Genomic DNA, 23599 nt, shown 5'->3' on the forward strand with positions numbered 1-23599 from the left:
TGTGTCTTAAGGGTGGATACAGGTTCACCCCAACATGCTCTTGGCCACAGAATAGCTATTTCTCACACAATTCCTTTTTAGTACATTTGGAACAGTACGTGCGATTTCGCCATCTCCCAAACAGCTATCATTCTGAGGGCTTTGTTCATCTTAAAAGCTGCCATTGTTTGCAGTAATTAAGAGGTCTTAATGTTGTGTAACATCCAAGGAACCATGAGTCGTCCAGAAGGTAATGACTGAGATGTAGACCATAGCAGATGAGGAGAAATTTGTCTCCCCACATGTGGGTGGGAGAGTTCTGTGAAGCCTGTGTTCCAGTTTCTATTCCTCCAAACTGGATTCTTCCAGATTGTATACTGAATTCCACTAAATGATTGAGAATTCCATAAGAAACTGTTAAGTCTCACTTTTTAAAGGCGGTAATAACTTAGGACATGTTTAGGACAGGTAAACTCACGACTGTGTTAATTACAAAAACAAAATTGCATTTTTGTATTTATTTGTGTAGTTGCAAATGTGTTACTGTATGTATTATGGCAGCACAGCGTAACAACAGGTCTCATATATATATTCAAAATAAGTAGAGCATCATCTTTAATTACTATGTGAGTACGATAACTACAGTAACCAACATAAAATGCGTTTAACAACTGAACAAAAGCTCCTGGAGGTGAAATGTTCGGGAAACAGCACAGGTCTATGAACTACAGGGGTCGGATCAACCCCAAGGTTGCTACACATTGACCCCTCTAGCCATGTTAAATTCAGGACTGTCAGAACTGTCTAGAAACATATGCATGCTGCATTTATGCTGTATTTTTGCATTTTGATGGTATGTGAGGAAAAAATGACAACTTAGGGGGAAAATGGTTATGTAAGCTTTTACTCTGGGGTAAACTTTACTACTCTGAAAGCCAAGACGTTGTTTGCCAGGTGCTAGTGCTACTTTTCTGAAGGCTTACACAACCAGCATAAATGAACACCTTTGTAAACAGCGCCCTCTGGTGGTTAGCTGACGCAATGGCTGCGTGTGAAAATTTCATAATGGATCCCATAACTTTCAATTCAGCTCAACACAACTCAATTTGTATAGATTAAAAGACACTGTCACAAAGCAGCTACACAGGATCGGAGGCCTTAGACTTCCATTAAGAAAGCTTAAGGTTGCAGAGGCAAGGAAAAACTCTCTTTGACTCAGATGAAACAATGAGTAGAAAAAAAGATTCAGATTGGAGGAGCATTAGCTCCCCTGACTGGTTAAGTATTGTCAGTGTACCAGGTATCTCTGTAATACCTGATAAAATATGTTTTTGGACCAGTAAGTTTAATAGAGGTGCAAGGGATGACAATTGTAATACGAGTTTCTAAGGTTAAAACACATGTATTTATATTTTCAGTCTAGTTATTCAATAGTTAAAATAGTCTGTTTAGAGCTAGATTAATATTATATGTCTATTGAGTATAACTAACTAAATAAATAAATAAGTAAGTAAATAAATAAATCTTAAATACAACTTATGAAATATATTACTCACAATTCAAATATCAACAGTGAGGGATTCAATCGATACATAAATAAACAAGGCTATAGGTACACTCTTAATAATTAATCATACAACGTTATAGATTAATAACAGTTATACACACAATATTCATCACACACACAATATTCTCAATTCAAATTACGATTTCAATATCCAATATAAACTAAGTGATACTAATCAGTTCAATCAATTTCTGATTAATTCAGTTTAAAAAGTCCAGTACACCCGCTATTCTAGCTGAGTGTAGTGTCCAACGAGAAGAATAAGAAGAAATAGCAAAATCCAAAAGGGGGTGGGGGCAGGGAGGGGGGGGGGGGGTCCAAATGTCGATCAAATAAAATAAAAAAGCTCTCCAAGCGGGCTCCACCAAACTCTTCTGAAGTTACTTTCAACTCTTTATAAAAAAAAAAAAAAAAAAAAAAACTTCTCCAAATCTCCCAAATCTCCTGGAAGAAAACGAATAAAGGTCCTAAAAGGTCAATTCTTTATCTCTGTCAGTTCAGTCTGTAGCTCTTGTATTTCTGTTCTCTTATTACTTTGATCGATCTTTTCTCATAACTGAAATAACTGTGAATTTTTGAATAGATACAGTCACTCGAAGTGCGAGGGACTCCTGGTTTACATTCAAATGTGTATTGATAAATATTATGTATTAATTAGTGTGTGGACTTTCAATACTTATCATTATAAATATAACAACTATTGGAACAGATAGATTTCACTGGGATACTTTAGCATAAATTAGTTTATCTGGTATTAGCATGCAAGGTGGTGAAATATAAGTCAGAAAAATGACATTATAACAATTTCAAGAAGAAGGAGCTGCATTATGTGAGATTTACTGTGTAGCTAGGTCTACTCCACAAAGTATTTGTAATATATTAACGCACTTGGTACACATTCGTAAAAGCATTCATTTTCACTGCTGAATATTTGACTGGAGGGATAACATCCTTCTACCATGTAATATCCATAACTTCATATTTCAGTTGGTAAAACACAGTTTGTACTTCAGTGGATTCAGGTACAGACTGCCTCGAGTCAGTATTGAGAATGTGTATCATTCTCCAGGTATCCAATCACCTCAACAGTGTAACCTCTGGGAAATTCCTCTGACTGTTTGTTAATGAGATTTATTTAAAAAAAGGTTCACAACAGTAAAGCACATAATATTCTCTATTTATTTATATTTATATATTTTATATATATATCAGCAAAGTGAACACAACAAGCAACATGGTTACAGCAATGCAAGACATTATACATCAAGTGAACATTTTTATCATGTAGAATTTATCATCAACTCTACCATACATGTTTTGCTTTCAATCACACATTTTGATCTTGAACATAAGTTAACTTTACACAGAATTCTGCACTAATTTACAAAAGGTAAATCTCACAATTCACACATATTTTCACAAACCCAGAGAGAATCAGGAATGCTTAAGCAAGCGACATTTGAGTGTAAGGGTTTTTTTGGGGGTTTTTTTGCAATTAAAGATTAAAAATACCACATGCTATCTTAAACAGAATGGGCACCGTCTTCTTGTATTTTTTTTTTTCCAACAAAAAAAAGGGGGGAAAAAAGAAACCCCTTCCTGGTTCTCACCACCAATTTAAATACAGAAGAGAATGGAATGCTTCAATCTTTAACCCAATTTGATTAACAGGCTCCATTCTCCCTGCACTGAGTCGCTGGGCCTGCACACCCCAGCCTAATGGACAGTGCGGCTGGTTCTCTCTAACAGGGAGCTGTGGACTTTGACAGGCTGGCTAGAGCTGCCAACACAGGGCAGCTGGGTCCAACACAGACGTGAGACCTTGGGAGAATGAACCAGTGACCCCGTGGAACAATGTGTCCTCTCTGTCTACAAACCTCCAGCATTTTCATTCATAACTAGCTCTTTACATTTTGTAGTAGTGTTTTGTGGTTTTGGAACTGATCTTACTAAGGATTTTAACACTGCACAGCGATAGTCTGTTAATTATATCAGTGAGGAATGTCAGGCAACTGAGGTTTCTGCTTAAGCATAAAAAAAGTAAAGGGTCCATTTCACATTAAGTGTCTGTTATTCTTTTGTGTTCATATGGTAACTACACCGATAAATCTACAGAAACATGTATGTTGATAGATTGCAGTTAATAATTATATCTGGATGATCATTACTACATGAGAAACGTATTAAAGCTGAACCTGTTTCAACTGGGCGGTCGTTGTAATATGCTTCTGCAGTTACCATATAAACAGAGAGATAATAGGGACACTTTCAGTGTGACCACGGACCATTAGACTGATGTTAACCTTGTGTCTTTGCGTTCTTTTCACACGTACAGCTCAGATCGCAGCGTGGCCCCTCATCATTCCAAGACAAACAAAACAATAAGACTATGCAAACTCAATCCAGGAAGGCCCAACTTCATGAATATGAATGTACTAGGGAGCCAGACACACACACACACACACAGACATACATACATACATACATACATACATACACTTGTTTTGAAGCAGAAGATTATTACACATTATAGTAAACAAACAAATATAATTTACAGTACAGTGGATTATGACGGGAACAGGAACACAGAGGTGGACGACCTCGGAGGACGTGGGAGGAGGGAGCCTGGAAGGAGTGTCATTAGAAAATGGGGATGTAGTTGTCGATCTTGGCGCGGTGTCGCTGGGCAATGCACTCGGCAATCCAGACGATATTCCGACACTCCTGCTCCTTCAGTTTGACGTAGGCGTAGAAGACGCTGAAGTGGAACTGGTTGAGAAAAGCCAGTTTATTCAGCTTCACCTGCACAGCAAAGGGCAAACATGGGCTTATATTAGCCTCAGGAGCAAAGTGATTAAGTACTACACACACTGGCCACTGTATGGCCCAAGGGATCTAAACACAAACATACAGCCTGATCCCAGACTGATTCTACACAGAGTGTAAAATACATTTACGTTCAGCCCCAGCTGACGTGGTCCACAAGACAAACAATATTCATATTTACATATTCGAGATATTATATATTGTACATTATATTCTTTGTTTAAGATGATTCAACACTCAGATACTCTGGTGAATATATTCGGTTCAATCATCTCTCTATCTGAACGTTTATGACGAAAGGATACAGCCATGACAAAGAAGTTCAGCGCAGCTACCAACCGTCTCTTCACCAAAGCGCTTTAAATCATATCGCTGCTCAACAGACTGAGCTCGTAACCGACGGGTTTTATGAACAGGGTTCATGATTCAGAGCCTGGGCCAAAGGCATTTCGCTGGATACGTCATATTCACCTCGTGTTCAAAGAAGCGATCTTCCAGTGTTTTGTCCCCTGGGTTGCTGCCAGCTCCCTCAAACAAGAGCTTGTATTCCTGGGGGAAATCAGGAAAACCACACACAGTTTGCATGAGACAGTCAAACGTAAATACTTTTTTTTTTTTACCCACCCCCCCCCGCAATCAAAGGAATTTTCCCAGCCAAAAAAGATGTTTGGTTTCTCATATACTGATGCACTCATCAATCAAAGATTCTGACACAGTTTGTTTTAACACACATCAAAAAGACCAAAAGCAGACTGTCGAAAATTGTTGGATCTGTAGACTGTGGAGGAAGAGTTTTACATGTGAGAAATCACTGATATGCAGCTTTCATCATTTATTTGAGTGGCTGACAGAACCAAAGTTCTACCAGAGACTTCACTGTATCTAAATTCTCCCAGCGTGTCCATGTCTGCCAGAGAGAGAGAGAAAGCTATACCATAATATCACTTGCATACAGAGCAAGAGCATTGCACTCGTTCATTTTATTCTCTTTATTTCATAAATGACAGCCCTGAAACTGCGATACTGTACTTCATTTGACCTTTTATGTATTTCAATGAACTGACGAGGATTATTGTATCAATGATGTTGTCTGAGATTTTTTTTTTTGTTTCCTTTATTTGCTACAGGAAACTATCCTCAATGCACGCTGTATGACATGAATGAGCTGTAGAATATAATTTAGGTTTAATTTAAAGATTACGTGATGCACGCAGGTATACAGTTGAATTTAGACATGATTTAATGTACTCACAGGGTAGTAATCGGCCACAGCTTTGACCTGTTCGTAGTCATCAGCGCGGGCCAGCTGGGCCAGCCCCTCAGGATACAGTTTGCCACAGTGTGGGAAGAGTTTAGCCCTGTCCTCTTTAGACAGCTCTGTCCCAAAGGAGTTTATGGTGATGATAAAAGCCCTCCTGTCGGCCTCAAACTGCCACGGAAACACACGGGACACGTTTTCTTGTCGTTAAAAGTTTTTCATTTTCAGCAGCTACGGTGTCCACTGTGACGACCGTAATGTGACTGATACCACGCCAATTACCAAAACAAGACCAACTCATTACAGCTACTCTACATAACTAATCATTGTGCTTATTATTTTAATCACTAGAATTATGATGATCATCATTATCAGTGTGTTACTGCTATATAATAAGTCTTCGTGTCTCTGACTACACAATGACTTATAGTTGAGACTCTTATCCAGTGTGACTGAAAATGCTGACCCTCACTGTCAAATGTATAAGTGTATTTGCTGAACTGTCGCACCTGGGTTTCAAACTCACAACCATCAGGTTCCCACTGCCCCCTGTTAATGATAGATTAACACAAAGCAATAAAACACTGGTCAGCTCTCACCTCCAGAATAGGGCACATTGTTTCCGCTGTGGTTCCTCCGAGGTTGGAGCAGAACTTATAGAAAGCCTCCAGATAGGCCTGAAAGCATGCATGAAATAAAAATAAATATATGCTACATTTGAGTTGGACCTTTTTTTTTTTAAAAGTCTTTGCATTCTGAATTGAGCTGGCAGGCACCTTGTAGAGTGTGTTTCTGATGATCTCAATGTTCATCTCATCCAAGTCCTGTTCAGATATACAGTCCTGAAAGAAAGCAGCTGAGGAACAGGCACTTGTCAGTGACAAATCACATGGATCAGAGATTCTAAACAGAGTACACATTATATGAATATGTTAAATAACAGGGAACTGTTCTGATGAATAATTTTCTCCTGTTACATCCAGCAGAGACATGATCATGGTCACACTGAGTAATGAAATGCAGTGTTACCAAGGGGCGTGTCCACTAGGATGGCATTGTACAGCTCAGCCGGGGTCTGGGCTATGTTGACAGCCTCCATCTGCTCAAAGCTGCCCAGTGGGTGGCACTTGGGGACCAGTTCAGAGATGGCTCGCTGGTGCAGCGTTCCCGTGATGAGCAGAATCACATTGTCAATCATGTAGCTGTATCTGCAGAGCCCAGAAGAGCAGAGAGAACTTCCTAAGATATGTGACTCATGGATCTGAACAGTGACTGCTTATAACATAAACTCACTCAGGAAATGCCAAAGACAGTCTCAATTAAAGATTTTAACACTCTTCCAACATGTGTTTCCAAAGAACACTCTTGATTTACTGAGATATACAGTTGGGACCTGACACTACAGCAATGGATATATAATAAATGTATCCAGTTTTACAGTATCTGTATAATATATATGAACATTTTCCTAGATTTTGGTGCAGGTCTGCACCCAATTTGGTGCAGGTCTGCCCTGCAGTGCAGGTTTTTCTCTAATTGTAATAATAATAATAATAATAATAATCATCATCATCATCATCATGTATGACATTTACAGACATGGGCTAAAAAATAGATACATACAAAAAACTTTTAAAAATTTAAAACAAGATGATATTGCAGTTTGGAAAATGCACTGGACAATACATTGAAAGATGAACACAAAGGACAAAAATGTGGGAATATAAACATTTGTTATCATCTTTTTATAGAGACCACTACTGTCCAAAATTGATATTGTACTGTGATATGAGTGTTGTAGTTATACTGCCCAGCCTTTATTTAGCTGTAAGCCTGAAATAAGTGTTAATGAAGATAGATTACGTGATGAAATCCATGAAGCTGGCCAGGGGCTCGTAGGACTGATTCCTCATGTGGCGAAATTCCACCACCATCTTTTCTTTCAGCTTGTCGTCGATGACAGAGACGGTAAGAGGGGAAGCCTCATTGGCCAGGAAACTCCCATAGTCTGTGCTCTGCAGGTGCAGCTTCAGGTCTAGGGAGAATCGAGAGTAACTCTAAATGACAGAATCATCAATAGCAAACATTCTTAGAAATACAAACATGACCAAATACTCTGATCTGATCTGAACCTCAAACTGTACAAACAGTTTCCAGTTCCTTAAACCTAGTGACAATAAAACTCCAATGTTAGTCAGCACAGGAACTTGTTCCAATGTCACATTTAAGGACACTACAAATCCAGCTGCCCAGCTCTACTCATTACAAGATAAAGTCCTGTCACAAAATTAACTTTAACCGCGCAGTAGTTTCCAGTGTATATTCTTGCTTATTTAAACATCTTCAACACACACTGTAAGGCTACAGGAAGTACAGAAAGAGGAGACGGAGCACAAAGTCAACAAATTTAAGTCATGATGCAAATAACAGCTTATTCAGCTTACGTATGACAGCGGTTATTCACACAACGGCATCTTGACCAGCGTCATGTTGTGCTTTAATTTACTGAATGTACTGGGCCTATATTAAATGGACCTAGGGCTGTTAGCAGATACTCTGACACAGTGATAAGTTATGTACGTCTGCCCTCAATATCTTACTGTAAAAGATAACATTTGCTGTAGCAGTTGTTGTTGTTACGTTATTTAAAACAACGGGAAGAATATCTCTGATTAATATCCGTCAAAGAAACCTTATTCTACGTATTTACCCCAAGAGAATTAACAGCAGTGTAATACGTGTACGCACTAGCTAAGCTAGCTACCTACTTAAACAGCTCGACATCATACGACATAACCCATGACTTCAACAGCTGACTGACGTTTCATTTGAACCGCGACGGTAGTTTAAGCTATTTAATACGGTGTGTGAAAATAAACGTATATAATATTACCAGTATATAATGGTACGTCTATGTCGCATCGTTATACATGATATAAGCTACCGACGCTAAGACAGGAGATCTATCGTAGCTAGGGTAGCTAACTACGCTCTCTCATCCACTCACCTTCCAATGTTTCACACTGAACAAGATTCAAGTAGTCGGCTTGAGTTAATATTCCAGCCTTAAAACCTCTAACCAGGCCTTCCAAATAGCCATTATCGACGTTAAAATACAATTCCGAGAACGGCATGGTGATACTTCAAGGCAAGCCTATCTGTTTAAAAAGATACTTCGATTAGCTCGCTTGCTAATTCTACCTTCCTCGGGACTGCCGTAGCCTGAGTGCCCGGCTGTTGAAGTTAGGCACGTGATTGTGTACAGTCAATTCATGTGACTTGCCATCTGACCGGAAAGACACACTACTCCTTGACAGCTAATTGTGGATTAACTCTCCTAAATCTTAGGAGGTGGAGGAAGATGTGTACCTCATATAATAATGTATTACTCTGTTTTACAGTCAGCTTTCTTTTTCATTTCAAAAAGGAAAGCCCTTGTACCTTTAAAATATGTCTAAATCGGCCTAATTTCTATTTAAAGGTGCAAAACTTAAACGACAGTACAAGCGCATTCAGTCTCGTGTCCAAATAGATACAGCTATGAACGGAAATACTCTAAATCCATCACATGAACAGATCAGTACATAGAATGTCGTTGAAGATGTGTGACGAGCCATCTTTCCGTGTTGAATTCCAAAAGACAAATCTAAAGAAGGAGCCTGCGAGGAACATAAGGTCACAGGGTAATTTCTGAATTAAATTGGTAAGACCTCACACTTTCCATCACATACCTTTATTTAAGAGGTATTGTCCGTGCATTTGAAATATGCATATCCTCAGTAACCCCCCCCCCCCCCCCCCCGTTATTTTTAAGCTTCCAAATCACTGAGGAGTAATCCCTAATCCCATTCAAATAAATAAATAATAATAATAATAATAATAATAATGTCGTAACGGCAGCCAAAATTATAAAATTCAATTGCAGGGGAAACAAAGTGAGTAATAATGAAGCTTGAGTTTAAAATGTTTGTGTCTCCTTGAGCAAATATGATTATAGTTTTTATATTTCCATTATATTAACATAATGCATTTGCATTAATTCCATCTGAAGTTTTCACAAATATTTTCTTGCTATGAAATATTGAATTTCTACTGATTAAGTTTACATAGTGAAAGTGGCAGGGGGAAACAGTATATAGCATCTGTGCTGAATTTCTTTAATGACTGATGGCCAATGGCCAGAATCCATTCTCCAAATGCATTTCCAAATTCACGTAATTCATGTAAATGTATATACATCTGAAACAGGGTTTCTGCCAAGAGTTGTAAAGAAATAAATGGTTTAGAGGAAAGCTTCATAATCTGCCTACGAATGGAGTCACTTAGCATAGCAATGTTCAAATAGCACTGAATTTCCATTAGTGTGTGTGTGTGTGTGTGTGTGTGTGTGTGCGTGTGCCCGTGTGTGTGTGTGTGTGCCCGTGTGTGTGTGTGTGTGTGTGTGTGTGTGTGCGCGTGCGCACGTGTGTATGTGCCTGTTTGTTTAAAAATACTGCTTGTACTTTTTTCATGGAAGAGGAAATGTAATAAAATCACTTTAAATCTAATTTGAAACGGGCTTGCAATGTTTTGAAATAGTGCCTCGAACGCACAGACATTGGCTGAAGTGTTCTAATGCAGTGTCAGTTGATTTCGTAAATATTACAGGCACTTTAGCGCCCATGACATACTAATAAACTCTACTGAGAATTAAATAAACAAGACTGGCAGACTTACATTAGCTCATGTTTTCATGTTCTTAGGTTTTGCTGTACTGTGCTGCACCTATTAAAGGAAAGATGGTATGACGCTGTTAATATCGCTGGTGGCTGGAAGTCATTCAAACACATTCATTTTTACTTAGTACAAAACATTTTCTTCGTACGCATGGTACATAGTGTCAATGCTCATTTTTGCGGCACTGCAATGGAAAGTTTCTGTTTACATTTAGAATTTCATAAATTGTGAGGAAATTCAGAGACTTTTACCAGAGTCAGAGTTTAGCCGATCAAAAAAAAAAAAAAATTTAAAATGATAAGAAGTCATCATGCTCAGTTCCAAACACCAAATAAGTTCAGGTCTCATTTACACAATGTTCTGCTTTCTTGTAACACTGTGGAATGATTAGTATTCGTAATCTGAATTGCTCTGGTACAGTAAGTGTTTTCTCAAAAACATGTATGACCGAACCTTTATTTATGAACATCAGGATGCAAAATGCTGGAACCACATCATGTTAATATTAAATATGTTTTTTTTGTGGGTTATTCCATATTTCACATAACGAATTCAGCTAAACCAAAGGACACGTCTCCATTCATCAAGATGGAAATGGATGCAACATTTCAGGTCAATTTCCTGTATTACCCAAGCAAAGATGATGTACTGCGTCATCCACCGTCGAAAGGCTACTAACAATCATCTAGTCATTGACTTTGATTTGCTCAAATGTCTCTGCTAAGTGGTAAAATGTTTAGGGATGAGTAAACCTCAGAAAATGGAGAAATACAAATAGAGAGGTCTTTTCATTAAAAGCAGAGTGTGTATAAGATTTCTTGTGGCTGGATAACTGATTCAGTGAACAATAAATATGTTTCTGTTTTTGCTGAATACAAATCAGATTTTTTTCTTCTGCGTTTTATAGTAATAACATTTTAATTCAAAATTCTTTAGATGTAAATTTACAAAAAAAAATGTATTGTGTCATTCACATAATCCCACTGTGCAGAGGTTATCTATCCATCCATCCAACTGTCTATCTATCTATCTATCTATCTATCTATCTATCTATCTATCTATCTATCTATCTATCTATCTATCTATCTATCTATCTGTCTATCTATCTTGTGTCCCCTGGTCAGGATAGATAGATAGATAGATAGATAGATAGATAGATAGATAGATAGATAGATAGATAGATAGATAGATAGATAGATAATGGGTAGGTGGCTCCTGTTGTGTCTTTGGGGCCCTGTACGTGTGTATAATGACGGTCAGGCATCTGGCAGACCACACCTCCCAGGCTCTGATTAGGATCATGTGTCCTTTACCTTCCGCCTCGGACAGTCTTATAAACCAGAGCCTCTGATTCCCCAAACACTGCTACAGCTGAGCTGCGTTTCGGGTAAGTCATCCATATACATTTACCTCTACCCAGTTAATGCTTAAACTTTCATGTTACCGTGAAACCTCAACCGTCTGTGACACTCACTTTTGTTAGAGACTTTCACTGTCCCTGCATGAATCTGTTGAAAGGCTGTTACAGAGATTGCTCTCTGAGGGTTGCTTTCTTCTCTTGCCTTGGGAAAAATGTATGAGAAACTTATGATACAGTTACGAGACTGTTAAATAACAACGTCCGATGATTTCAGTCCTGTATTTGCTTACCTTGGGTTAAAATTATTTATGGTTATGTGTTGTGGTATGTGGTAAGATTTGCTTCACATTTAGTTGTTGGATTTTCGTAAAGCAAAAATAACTCTATGATCAAATGTCATTTTCATTGTGAAACCAACTGGACCTGGATGCTAATTAAAAGGGTTCACGTTGACAACAGCAAAATTGTACACCTAGAGGATGAACCACTCTTTACAGAACTGACAACCAGTCCATTGTTTCTGAAGTTAAAACAGACATATATTTACATCTCCAGAAGATTCTTTGGTCACAAATGAATAGCTGTTGGTTTGTTTTTATTGCTCTAACAAATGATGCTTTCTTCTTTTTAAGGAAAACAAACCAGTTCCTGTCCCATCTACTGCTGCTTCTGTGTGGACTCATACTCTTGCCTGTGGTGATCATGCTAAACTCAGTCATCGTTTGCTGGTGGACCTTTATTATGGTCCAAGTGGCATCTGGCCTTGTTCGCACAAACCGCATGGAAGACTCCCGTCCCAGTCTGAGGAGATCAGAGGCAGCCTTCTTTTCTGACCTGGGTGAGTAATCAAACATATATTCAATAAACATTACAAATATATATTGCAGTAGCACAATTACCTGTTACAACATGTATAGAGTTTGGATAAGAGGAGAAAAACAGGACACAAGACAGGGGCAGAGAAAAACTTTAGTGAGTAATTTTCTTATGAAATAATCTTCTTTGTCTAATTATGGGAATCACTGAAAAGTCTACAAAAATCTGTTATAGTCTTTCTCTGAGTATGAGAATCATTGAATAGATGTTCAGTGACGGTGGTGTTTGTCAGTGAAAAAACACAGAAAAATTGTACATGCCGAGCATATTAAATATCTAACTTTGACTGGTTAGATAACATTTCCTGGTAAACTTCATAATGATACAATAAAACTTCATGATAATGGTGAAATATTGTTCCATTTATTTTTTATGTCAAACTACTGGCACCTAGACAGTGAAAGGAAAAATACTGAAACACAAACAAATGAATAGTTGTGGACATAAATCACAGTTGCTGGGTCTCTCAGACTGATGGTGATGTTGTTGTTGTTGTTGTTGTGTGGGTTTCATGGTCTAGGCTCAGTGCCTGGAGCAGATTCTGTGCGGCTTGGTGCTGATTCTGTAGAAGAACAACTGATGGAGGATCCAGTATCTTATGATGAAGTAAGAAAATAGATTAAAATATAAGTTAAAATGATTTTCCTCAGATCCGATTTCATTTAATTTAAGGAGACTTATACTACAAGAATGTTTCACAAAGCCATTTTTAATTTTTCTAAAGAATTTTATTCACCAAGAGTTAAGTTATATTCTCTGAATATACACAATGTATGAATGACTGAAATAACATTTAAATTCATTTATTAGAACATGCATATAAATATGTGTTCACAGGTATACATCTGCTTATCAGAATGATGTATGAGGTATATGGTATATCACTAAACTACTTTAAGAGGATATCCAATATCTAAGCTAAACTTGATGAAAATTGAGATGTAAATTGTCCCATTGTGATTAGTGTTTTTCACTGATCAAAGTTAATATCACATTAGGTTGTTTTGACACAACTGATGTCATTCCATAAATAAATAAACACAACAGTTAATAATAGGCTACAACACTTTAAATATACCTCCAGTAACTGGTGATTTGTATTTTTGTTGTACTAAAAACTGCACGGGTAAAAAAAAAAATCCACACACATGCTTACGTGTATTCAGTTCTAAATCACCTCATATCTCCTCTCCACTCATTGGATTGCGCATAGTTTTAGGAGGTGAGAATTATGTAAATTATCAGTAGCTTATCACGTGAGCTGTTGCTATGTTCTCAGCATGTTGTGGTGTTACAATAGTATCCACAGGATGTCGCTGAAGCCGCGGTACAGTTGCAAAGGAGAGGCACGCGTTCCCCAGGTCGCTGTATTCCACACCAACAGTCCTGCCTTGGTCATCAACTCCCCTGCTGTGACGCGTGTGACACCTGCTATTGTCGTTTCTTCAAAGCGTTCTGCTACTGCCGCAGCATGGACCACACCTGCAAGCATGGACGAGCCTAGCACCACGTATGAGCCAGACCCTGTCTCCACCAGACGTTAGTGAACAGAGAATACAGTCATTAGGGGTGTATATGTGTGCTCTCACCCACACACCTACACACACACACACACACGCGCACACACACACACACACACACACACACACACACACTTAAATGCACACACACTTAAATGCACACTAGAAGTAGGCTTAGAGAAAAATCGTGTTGCATTATTCATCGTTGTGACTGCTGCTTTTATACTTCAGTGCTGGTCTTTGTATAGTTTTCTTGAAATTCTGATAAAATGTATTCAGGGGAAATTCGCTCTGAATTAGCAACTGAGAGGATCTATTCAAAATTACTACCGTTATTATTGCACTATATCATGTTATGAGGTATTGTTGAACAGAATGGAAACTTTGGCGTTTTATAGCCTGTGCTTTGATTTAGAATAGTTGTGAAATAATGTATTTAAAAATGAACTATTCACAACCTTATAACCATATGCAAGTATACAAGATGCAGCTTTACAATTATTATCACAATTATTTTTGTTCTTTTGGATGTCGGATCATTCTCCTCTGAAAATCAAATTAATCACTTCAGCATTGAATAGAATACTTATTTAACTTTGCACAGTGTGTTAATCTTTCTCAGCCAAATGTAAATTTTGGAATCAAAAGAAAGATTTTGAGCTCAGTAACAGAAGTTCACCACTATTCTGTTGTCACCTGTGTATGCGGTCAATAAAGAATAATCAAAATACATCTGTTTTAATTTGTAAACCAGCACAAAGCCCTTTATAGACAAGATCTGAGTAATGGTGAATTTGCAGTTTTGAAATCCTATATGAGCCACTGCTAGAGAATTTAGAATTGATCTACAAATTTTCAAACTGACATGGGGATTAAGAGTACAGTTCGCAGATTTGTGGGAGGAAAAAAGTAGTGCATTTTCTAATCTGTCCTTCTCAGTTAATGAATGTGATTGGAGCAAATGTCTATAAAAGCGTATTTAAAAAAAAGAAGAAGAGGGAAAATCCAAATGCAGCAACGATATTTACTGGATGGATATCTGTTTTGCTCGAACCAATACTAATTTGAACCGGTCACAAACACAAGTGCACACAAGATGCAAAATAAATATTTTTATGGGTTTTTAAGAGGAACCAGGATGTTTCATTTCCAGTGTTCTGCTCATTTTCATATGACTTCATATGAAAGAAAGCATAAAATGTTTCTTTGTGCCCTTTCCACCCAGGGCATTACTTCCTTACCAACAACCAGCTGACTGCTTCCCACAAGAGCAATTATCACATACTATAAAAATGAAATGAGAAATATTGATCTAAATAGGTTTTTATGGGTTGGTCCCCTTATGTGTTGTACATTAAAGAGCTGTCAGGCTACAGAATAAACATGTTCATAAAGCAGATGATGATCACTCACAAAATGCCTTTTATAGCCGAAAAGCACTTTAAATTTTAATCCTGAAACCCACTGGAACGTAATAGCCTACTATAAACCCTAACAAGTCAGCCTTGTTACAATCCTCACAAATTCATTCTGTTTTAGAGAACAAATAACAAATAGATATGGGATGCGTGTTGAACTTTTATTTATTGCTGGGAAAGAAGTGTTGAAACCTTGTATGGTCCCCTTGGTATCCTCAAATAAACCAATAGATGTAATAAACCAGTTCTGATTGTGGCTTAAAGCAATACTTCAAAGCTTAGATCTTTATCTCTGTGGCATCAAAGGACAAGAGCAAACAGAGAGATGGACTTATGATTTCACAAAATCTTTATTGATGAAGATATTGAAACTGAAGATGGCAGCCAGAGGGATTCTAGTTAGCTGCAAGGATCTGATCCATCCAGGCACGGAGCTCGGTGACGCGGGCGTACACTCCGGGCATGGTGGGGGTGCAGGTGCCGCTGCCCCAGGACACGATACCAACCAGAGTCCAGGCTCCAGCCTTCTCACACACCAGAGGACCACCAGAGTCACCCTGAACCACACACAAAGCGAACAGTCAGGGCATTGTTGTCTTAAGGAAACTGTGCCAGAAGCTGTTTAATTTGTAGGTAAATCATGTTATCTTGAGTGCATCGCAACTCTGAAGCAGCGTTTGTTTCGGCTTGTCTGTCCATGGAACACTTAGAACCGATTGTGAGTTGGTGCTTGATAACATGACCTTTTTCACTCAATTTGAACGGGCCAAACATTTTAACGCATCAGACCATAAATGTAAAAGCATTAAATGCAGTTAATGCAGGTACGTAGATAAGTTCAGTTGGTGAATGGGGACGGTTTACCATGCAAGAGGAGGCACCAGATGCTCCAGCGCAGATCATGAGGTCAGAGATCCTGTTGCCCCAGTAACGCTTGCACTGATCATTGGACAGCAGGGGCAGAGAGGCCTGCTGGAGCAGGGCGGGAGTGTCAGGAGCTGGAACACAAAGTTCAAACGACCAGATTGGCTCAGTGGATGCCGAAATGAGAAGCATACTCCAGGAAAGTGGAGAGGCTTGTCTGGGTCTTAAGCATTTAAAAATGATTAAAAAGGTTTTGTTTTGTTTTTTTTTAACCTTTAGCATGTTTGAATTAGTCACTCAAATATTAGTCACTCGAGTATTAGTCACTTGAATATTAGTCACTCGAATATTAGTCACTCAAATAAAGATCATATGGATTCAGGCCTGGATGTAGTTTTTTTTTTTTTATACAGCTAATAGCATTGGAATAGATTAGTCCATGTAAGGAAAATAATTACCATTGTGTCTGGTCAGGCCCCAGCCAGAGGTAACACACCTCATGCCACCGGGGAAGTTGTCGCTGGTCTCAGCCACACAAACGGGAGACACACGGAGGCCCATCTGGGCGGGGGAGGCCAGCTTGATGAGGGTGATGTCGTTGTTGATGGTGTAGCTGTTGTAACGGGGGTGCTTGAAGACCTGGTGGGAAAAAGAATGGACCACGTATCAAACAATTGTCCATGTGGTTTTGGATTACATGGCCAGGCAACAATATCCACGAAGTCTGAAAAAATAAATTGTTTTTTTGGTACTAGTTCAAAGCCAATGAGCACTATATGTATATAGTGTTAATTTAACAGTTGTCAGTTAGTTGTGTTTACATATGAATGTTAACAAACTTTTTAATGATGTAAAGGCAAACTGAAATAAATGAAATCATGTGTGAGATTTAATAAATCAATAAATCAATAAATTGGTGCTAATATTTGATGTACCTTAGCGATCCTCATGGTCTGGATGTCCTCAGCGTTGGAAGAGCGATCATGCTCTCCGAGGATGACACGATGGGATGTCCTGGAATAAGTCAGATTTTACAGTTAACACTCAACAGAACATCCAGTGTAGTGACTTATTAAACTAAATACTGCATTTACCCTTTTTGTATTTGTGAATAACACAGTCCACGTCTCACCTCACATTGCAGTGGGCAGCAGTCACAACCCAGTTCTCGTTGATCAGGGAGCCACCGCAGAAGTGGAAACCAGTGTAGTCCTGGAAAAAGAAACACCATCACACAGCTTCAAATACAGCGTGGGAATTATACACAGAACCAATATTCAACTGGTTTATCCTGATTGGACAGAATAATTGTTTCACTCTGAATGGTTAAATGTAAGAAACATAGCACGTTTCCTCAGATACACCAGTCACAGAATATATAGGCAAATTGTCATTGTGCACTCAGCGCGTCTTTTACAGTATGAAAGAGTTAGAGGCAGTGCTAACCTGCACATTCATACACTGTACATTCAGTCTGTCAGTATGAAGGTATTAGGAGCAGTGTTTACCTGCAGAGACACCTGCCAGGGCCAGGAATGAGGCACTGCCTCCTCACCGTTCACAATTCTGGAGTAACCAGTGACAACAGGCTGAATAGCAGGGGAGCCACAGCCTAGAGGACACAGAAATCACACATCAGTGGAGAAACACTATAGCCTCTTATTCCAACGATTAAGCCATTAACAAACATATATGCTTTGATATAGTTCTTGACTAAGATGCTAGCTGAAATGAATGTAGTATGGTATTCGTTTTATTGAACAAAAATATAAAATATACTTCCCAAGAGAAACGGTATTTGAAACCACAGCGTGTGGAACACTTGGACGTTCGTCTGTGGACTTACCGTAAGCTGCGCTAACCAAAGCAAGGCAAGAGAGGATCCAGAGGAAGGCCATGTTCTCAGCTTGATGGAGACCCTTGTCCCGACAGCTGTATATATACCAGCCGGGGGGCTACACATGGAACACCTTATCACTTATCGGCTGGGATAAAGTACAGCTTGCCTATATATGATCATATTTTCACACATGCCTCCACCTCTGAAGGCCTTGATGAGGTTGTTGTCTTTCAAAAGGCCCTGTTCTTCACTGAACTGCACATTAATGATTTCATTAACTGGACTTGCAAAACTGTGATTGTGGCCTCTAAAACAAAAGTATGGGTTTTTTTCATTGTTGTTGTTGTTTTTGCAATTTGTTTTTGCTATTTGTTTGATGTCTTGGAGAACTAGAGTGGTTTTGAGAATAGACATGTCAAAAATTTGAATTGCAACACTACATGGATATTTCTATTAAAAAGAGGGGTTCAGTCTTACTGTTTTTGGGTATGGTTGTAACTAATATTGACATTAATGCTTTGCATTTGTAAATTTCAGCTATAGTGTATAGTAAGACTTCCCTCTCATGGCCTATTTGCATTGGCCTTGACTCAGAGAACAGATATTCAGAGAACAGATTTCCATACTGTGAGTGCCTCACTGATAAACATGTGTTCTATTAGCCAAGGTCTCCCCTGGGCACATCTGCTGGGTTTCCCAGCCACTGGTGCAAGAAAGAGATCTGTTACATGAATGCTTCGTTCTGTCATTCACATAATGCTTTCCAGAATATATGTTTACTGTAGAAACCCTTGTTCAGTATGCGCACACACACACACAAACATGTACGTGCACACATGCATTCACATTTGCACACACACACACACACACACACATTCGCACACACACACATGCATTCGCACACACACACACACACACACACACACACACAAAATTACACAGAATGAGGATGTACACTGCAATTGCACAAGTTGGGTTGAAGAATTTATGTATTTATTTATTTGTTTAACTGGTTAGTTAGTAAGTTAGTTAAATAGCTGCTAACTTATGTTTTTATTTATACTTAATATATATGCTGTGTATTTTCACGTGCTCAGAATTCGTCCGTGAACAGATGTGTGGCAAATGGCATTACATTATCGGCTGTGGTGGTCTATCATTAGCATATATATACACATAGCAGGATACGACAATTGAATATTAACCAGTATGAAACCTGCATATCCAGTCATTGGTCTTTTGGTCTTTTGTGACATCATTGATAAGAAATAACCTACCAGTCCACTTGTCTAGCAAGTCATTTGCTGCTTTTAAGATTCCACAAGCAAATTTAACATATACTAGTCTACTTTCTCCATTGTTAGGAACTGTGTGAGTCATGGTATATCTTTAAGGACTAAAATATTGCTCTTCTGGTTGAACTGTATGGTTACATTTGATTTTTGAAACATACAGCTCATTTTTATACAAATGAAAATTGTAGACAGGTAGCTGGTATGCCAATGACAGTAATGTTTACTGATAAACTAGTGTATCTCTTAAAACGAATTTGAAAACTCTTCATTGCAGCATAAATGACAAATTTACACCATAAAAAAGTCAGAATTTCCCAGAAGGACCTGTCCCTGGCTTCCACTGGGACAGCATTTTAGTGATTCTTCAGTTATTTAAAGGTTGGAATAGGCAGCACAGACATTCACATAAATAATTCATCAATAATACACTAACAGATTCATAAACATCAGGTTGACCACAGTTTGCTCTAGCGTTTAAAACACCATTAAGCTGTCTTACTGTACAATGACTTTTTCAATTGGACTTTGCGGATAGGTCAAGAGAAGTTATAAAAGTGTGTGGCCAGACCAATCACAGAATTTGTCAGTAAATGTTTCCATGCCGGTCACTGTTTATATTACTGATTTCTACTTTATACAAATGGTATTGTAATTAATGTTAGTTATTTTTCTTGGATGGGGCCTAATCAGGGACATCTTTGGACAATCATCATTATATAGCAATTGGCATTTTGAGATCAGAATAATGACAATGGTTTCTTTCAACCCTGATGATTTACAAGCCTCCGGGGAAAACAATCCTAAAACCCTCTTCTTTGATCCAAATATCCTGTTAGATTTTTAATGGAAAATGAAACAAAATTTAACAGCCACAGTAAAACAATTGGGTTTCCATTGCTTCTAAGACTCTCAGATGAGGAAAAACTACCCACAGACATTAGCTATATGTGCCACATTTCTGTGATATAGGTATCTCTCCATACACATATTTTACTTCTCATCATCTGTTTCGTTTACCATCGATGTTACATTGAGTTGTGTTTCTTTTTCTTTTCAGAAATTCTGTGTTAGATGTAGTCATAGGATAGCAAAAATAGAGCATATTACTCTAAGTAACTGATCTGTAAATTCTCTGTGCATGACTAAGATGTTTGTTTCACCTGTCATAGCTCATCAGCTGTTAATATGGATATGGAAAGACATTTCTCAGTGTCTTCCAAACTCTAAATGAGAGATCCTTCTGAAATGCTTCAAGCAGTACAGAAATTTTCCAAAGAGAACAAGTACAATAAGACATTTGTTCTACTTCTTTCCTTTTATTTTTATTCTTTGAGGAACTAAGATGAAGACAAAAATAGAAACAACAGAGACAGCTTTAGTTAGCTGCAAGGATCTGGTCCATCCAGGCACGGAGCTCGGTGACGCGGGCGTACACTCCGGGCATGGTGGGGGTGCAGGTGCCGCTGCCCCAGGACACGATACCAACCAGAGTCCAGGCTCCAGCCTTCTCACACACCAGAGGACCACCAGAGTCACCCTGAACCACACACACACACGCACATAATTTATTGGCACTTTATTATGAAGCACAAAAACTGTGCAGTTGTCTATTGTTATAGTGCTCTTCCACATAAAATAAGTATGCCAAGCTATCTGCATTCACTAACAAGAGTTGCTCATGTCTGGATTCCGCTGAAAAAATAAGACTATATAAAACTAACCAGAAGAACAAAAATGAAGAAACACAAGTCTGACCGAAAAGAGTCCATGGCTTCTGGGTCGGTGTAAAAATTTATCAGTGAGGACAGTTTAGCACTACTACTCTGGACTGACTGATTTATTAATTTTTATATATATTTTTTCAGACATGAGACATGAAAAAATGCACCAGAGAAGGGCATTACCATGCAAGAGGAGGCACCAGATGCTCCAGCGCAGATCATGAGGTCAGAGATCCTGTTGCCCCAGTAACGCTTGCACTGATCATTGGACAGCAGGGGCAGAGAGGCCTGCTGGAGCAGGGCGGGAGTGTCAGGAGCTGAAACACCAATCAGAAGCCAGCAAAGTCAAAGATAAAGTACAGGAGACTGAGCAGTACATATACATACAGTATCTGTTTCAATGACATCAGATACATTCAATCAATCAATCAATCAATCAATCAATCAAAAAAAAAGAATATTTTTAAGAAGAACTTAAAAAAGAATATCAAGAATAATAATTGACAGATGACTGAGGAAGTAAAGGAGCCCTGACAGCAGCAGAAGCATAGGTCAACCTCCAAAGCACACACTCACATATCATTCAATTTCGTTCAATGTTTTTGAGGCAACCATTAGTTAAAGGTTAGATTTGAAGGCATGGGTATAAAATAATTACCATTGTGTCTGGTCAGGCCCCAGCCAGAGGTAACACACCTCATGCCACCGGGGAAGCTGTCGCTGGTCTCAGCCACACAAACGGGAGACACACGGAGGCCCATCTGGGCGGGGGAGGCCAGCTTGATGAGGGTGATGTCGTTGTTGATGGTGTAGCTGTTGTAACGGGGGTGCTTGAAGACCTGGTGGGAAAAAGAATGGACCACGTATCAAACGACAGTCCATATGGTTTTGGATTACATGGCCAGACAAGAATATTTATGAGGTCTGAAAAGACTGCTCAAAAGCTACTTTGGTCCTAGTTCACAGCAAATGGACAAGTGTTAAATTAATACTGGGTATTTACTAGCTCACGTGGATTCATATATATGAATTAGATGCTGGTCAATTAGTTGTGTTTATATCTGTAAATGGCAAAATTAACAGCCTCATTTATTAATCATGTGAAAGTGAAGTGAAAATTAATGACAATGCCGTGAGACTTTGGAAATCAATAAATCAATAAAATTGCATAGTATGAAATTCTGGACATGCTGCTGTTGGAGGCGTGTACCTTAGCGATCCTCATGGTCTGGATGTCCTCAGCGTTGGAAGAGCGATCATGCTCTCCAAGGATGACACGATGGGACGTCCTGGAATGAGTCAGATTTTACAGTTAACACTCAACACAACATCCAGCGTAGAGTGACTTATTAAACTACATACTGTATTTCTCTTTTTGTATGTGTGAATAACACAGTCAAGGTCTAACCTCACATTGCAGTGGGCAGCAGTCACAACCCAGTTCTCGTTGATCAGGGAGCCACCGCAGAAGTGGAAACCAGTGTAGTCCTGGAAAAAGAAATGTCACTCTTCAAATACAGTGTAAAATTATATGCAGAACCAGTTCTCCATTGGTTTATCCTGAGTGGATAGAATGAATTGTCTCACTCTGAATGGTTATATGTAACAAATACAGCATATACCTTTAGAGAAACCTGTCATAGAACATGGATGGTGTCATTATGAATGCAGTGGATCTTTTACAATATGAAAGTGATAGAGGCAGTGCTAACCTGCACATTCATACACTGTACATTCATACATTCAGTCTGTCTTTTTCAGTATGAAGGTATTAGGAGCAGTGTTTACCTGCAGAGACACCTGCCAGGGCCAGGAATGAGGCACTGCCTCCTCACCGTTCACAATTCTGGAGTAACCAGTGACAACAGGCTGAATAGCAGGGGAGCCACAGCCTAGAGGTCAGAAAGGAAACGAAGCCATATATATGGCTAAATCAGCATTCATCCATTTAAAATCTTCCCTCAAGATGTGATAGAAGATTCACCCGTTTGTTCCAACTCAACATCTGGATTATTCAGAAATCTCCAGAGCTGTCACCCTGTTCACATGCTATGATTTAGGAGTCTTACCATAAGCTGCACCCACAAAGGCAAGGCAAGAGAGTATCCAGAGGAAAGCCATCTTCAAGCGTGTCAGAGCCGGTCATGCCCTGGCCCTTTTATATACCAGTCAGGGGCCCAAATGCACTTATCTCATGTTTGTCTGTGTGTGTGTCACTGTATGGGCTGCACCTGTTGAATGTATGCATTTTCTCACAAAGCTCTTGGATGGAACATATAGGTGATTGAGTCTGCTCAATAAAACTGAGGAAAAATATGAAAGCAAAAATATGAAGTCATAGCTTCAGTAGAAATTCAGA

The 23599-nt window shown here is 38.8% G+C and overlaps 4 protein-coding genes across 4 annotated transcripts; 1 reads left to right on the forward strand and 3 right to left on the reverse strand.

Annotated features, from left to right (window-relative positions):
- Positions 1–2765: 2765 nt before the first annotated feature.
- atp6v0d1 (ATPase H+ transporting V0 subunit d1) lies at positions 2766–8832 on the reverse strand. Its single transcript, XM_030766412.1, has 8 exons — positions 8638–8832; positions 7494–7665; positions 6660–6838; positions 6407–6486; positions 6230–6307; positions 5625–5801; positions 4844–4921; positions 2766–4348 (listed from the first exon to the last, which is right to left on the reverse strand). The coding sequence occupies exons 1-8, from the start codon at positions 8762–8764 to the stop codon at positions 4187–4189; spliced, it is 1053 nt and encodes a 350-aa protein (XP_030622272.1). The 5' UTR covers positions 8765–8832; the 3' UTR covers positions 2766–4186.
- A 3576-nt stretch (positions 8833–12408) lies between these two features.
- On the forward strand, positions 12409–14086 carry agrp (agouti related neuropeptide). Its single transcript, XM_030766730.1, has 3 exons — positions 12409–12544; positions 13103–13188; positions 13883–14086. The coding sequence occupies exons 1-3, from the start codon at positions 12409–12411 to the stop codon at positions 14084–14086; spliced, it is 426 nt and encodes a 141-aa protein (XP_030622590.1).
- Positions 14087–15915: 1829 nt separating this feature from the next.
- Positions 15916–18282, reverse strand: LOC115804410 (chymotrypsin A-like). The gene is made up of 7 exons (XM_030764831.1): positions 18231–18282; positions 17893–17996; positions 17517–17596; positions 17320–17398; positions 16843–17023; positions 16385–16518; positions 15916–16077 (listed from the first exon to the last, which is right to left on the reverse strand). Exons 1-7 carry the CDS (start codon positions 18280–18282, stop codon positions 15916–15918), a joined length of 792 nt encoding a protein of 263 aa, XP_030620691.1.
- A 2612-nt stretch (positions 18283–20894) lies between these two features.
- Positions 20895–23361, reverse strand: LOC115804423 (chymotrypsin A-like). The gene is made up of 7 exons (XM_030764849.1): positions 23310–23361; positions 23029–23132; positions 22649–22728; positions 22451–22529; positions 21899–22079; positions 21424–21557; positions 20895–21056 (listed from the first exon to the last, which is right to left on the reverse strand). Exons 1-7 carry the CDS (start codon positions 23359–23361, stop codon positions 20895–20897), a joined length of 792 nt encoding a protein of 263 aa, XP_030620709.1.
- Positions 23362–23599: the final 238 nt, after the last annotated feature.

The sequence above is a fragment of the Chanos chanos genome, chromosome 2, assembly GCF_902362185.1.
Source record: "Chanos chanos chromosome 2, fChaCha1.1, whole genome shotgun sequence".
Taxonomy (NCBI): domain Eukaryota; kingdom Metazoa; phylum Chordata; class Actinopteri; order Gonorynchiformes; family Chanidae; genus Chanos; species Chanos chanos.

Excerpts from the sequence above, each read along its gene's own strand:
- LOC115804410 (XM_030764831.1), bottom strand. The coding sequence starts at position 18,282 with ATGGCCTTCCTCTGGATCCTCTCTTGCCTTGCTTTGGTTAGCGCAGCT. Across the intron at positions 17,024-17,319 it reads AGACCATGAGGATCGCTAAG|GTCTTCAAGCACCCCCGTTA; the intron begins GTACATCAAATA and ends TTTTCCCACCAG. Across the intron at positions 16,078-16,384 it reads CTGGTGCCTCCTCTTGCATG|GGTGACTCTGGTGGTCCTCT; the intron begins GTAAACCGTCCC and ends TGTGTGGTTCAG.
- agrp (XM_030766730.1), top strand. The coding sequence starts at position 12,409 with ATGCTAAACTCAGTCATCGTTTGCTGGTGGACCTTTATTATGGTCCAA. Across the intron at positions 12,545-13,102 it reads AGCCTTCTTTTCTGACCTGG|GCTCAGTGCCTGGAGCAGAT; the intron begins GTGAGTAATCAA and ends TTCATGGTCTAG. Across the intron at positions 13,189-13,882 it reads ATCCAGTATCTTATGATGAA|TATCCACAGGATGTCGCTGA; the intron begins GTAAGAAAATAG and ends GTGTTACAATAG.
- atp6v0d1 (XM_030766412.1), bottom strand. The coding sequence starts at position 8,764 with ATGCCGTTCTCGGAATTGTATTTTAACGTCGATAATGGCTATTTGGAA. Across the intron at positions 7,666-8,637 it reads TCAGTGTGAAACATTGGAAG|ACCTGAAGCTGCACCTGCAG; the intron begins GTGAGTGGATGA and ends GATTCTCCCTAG. Across the intron at positions 6,487-6,659 it reads CCTAGTGGACACGCCCCTTG|CTGCTTTCTTTCAGGACTGT; the intron begins GTAACACTGCAT and ends CCTGTTCCTCAG.
- LOC115804423 (XM_030764849.1), bottom strand. The coding sequence starts at position 23,361 with ATGGCTTTCCTCTGGATACTCTCTTGCCTTGCCTTTGTGGGTGCAGCT. Across the intron at positions 23,133-23,309 it reads CTTTGTGGGTGCAGCTTATG|GCTGTGGCTCCCCTGCTATT; the intron begins GTAAGACTCCTA and ends TCTGACCTCTAG. Across the intron at positions 22,729-23,028 it reads CCTGGCAGGTGTCTCTGCAG|GACTACACTGGTTTCCACTT; the intron begins GTAAACACTGCT and ends TTCTTTTTCCAG.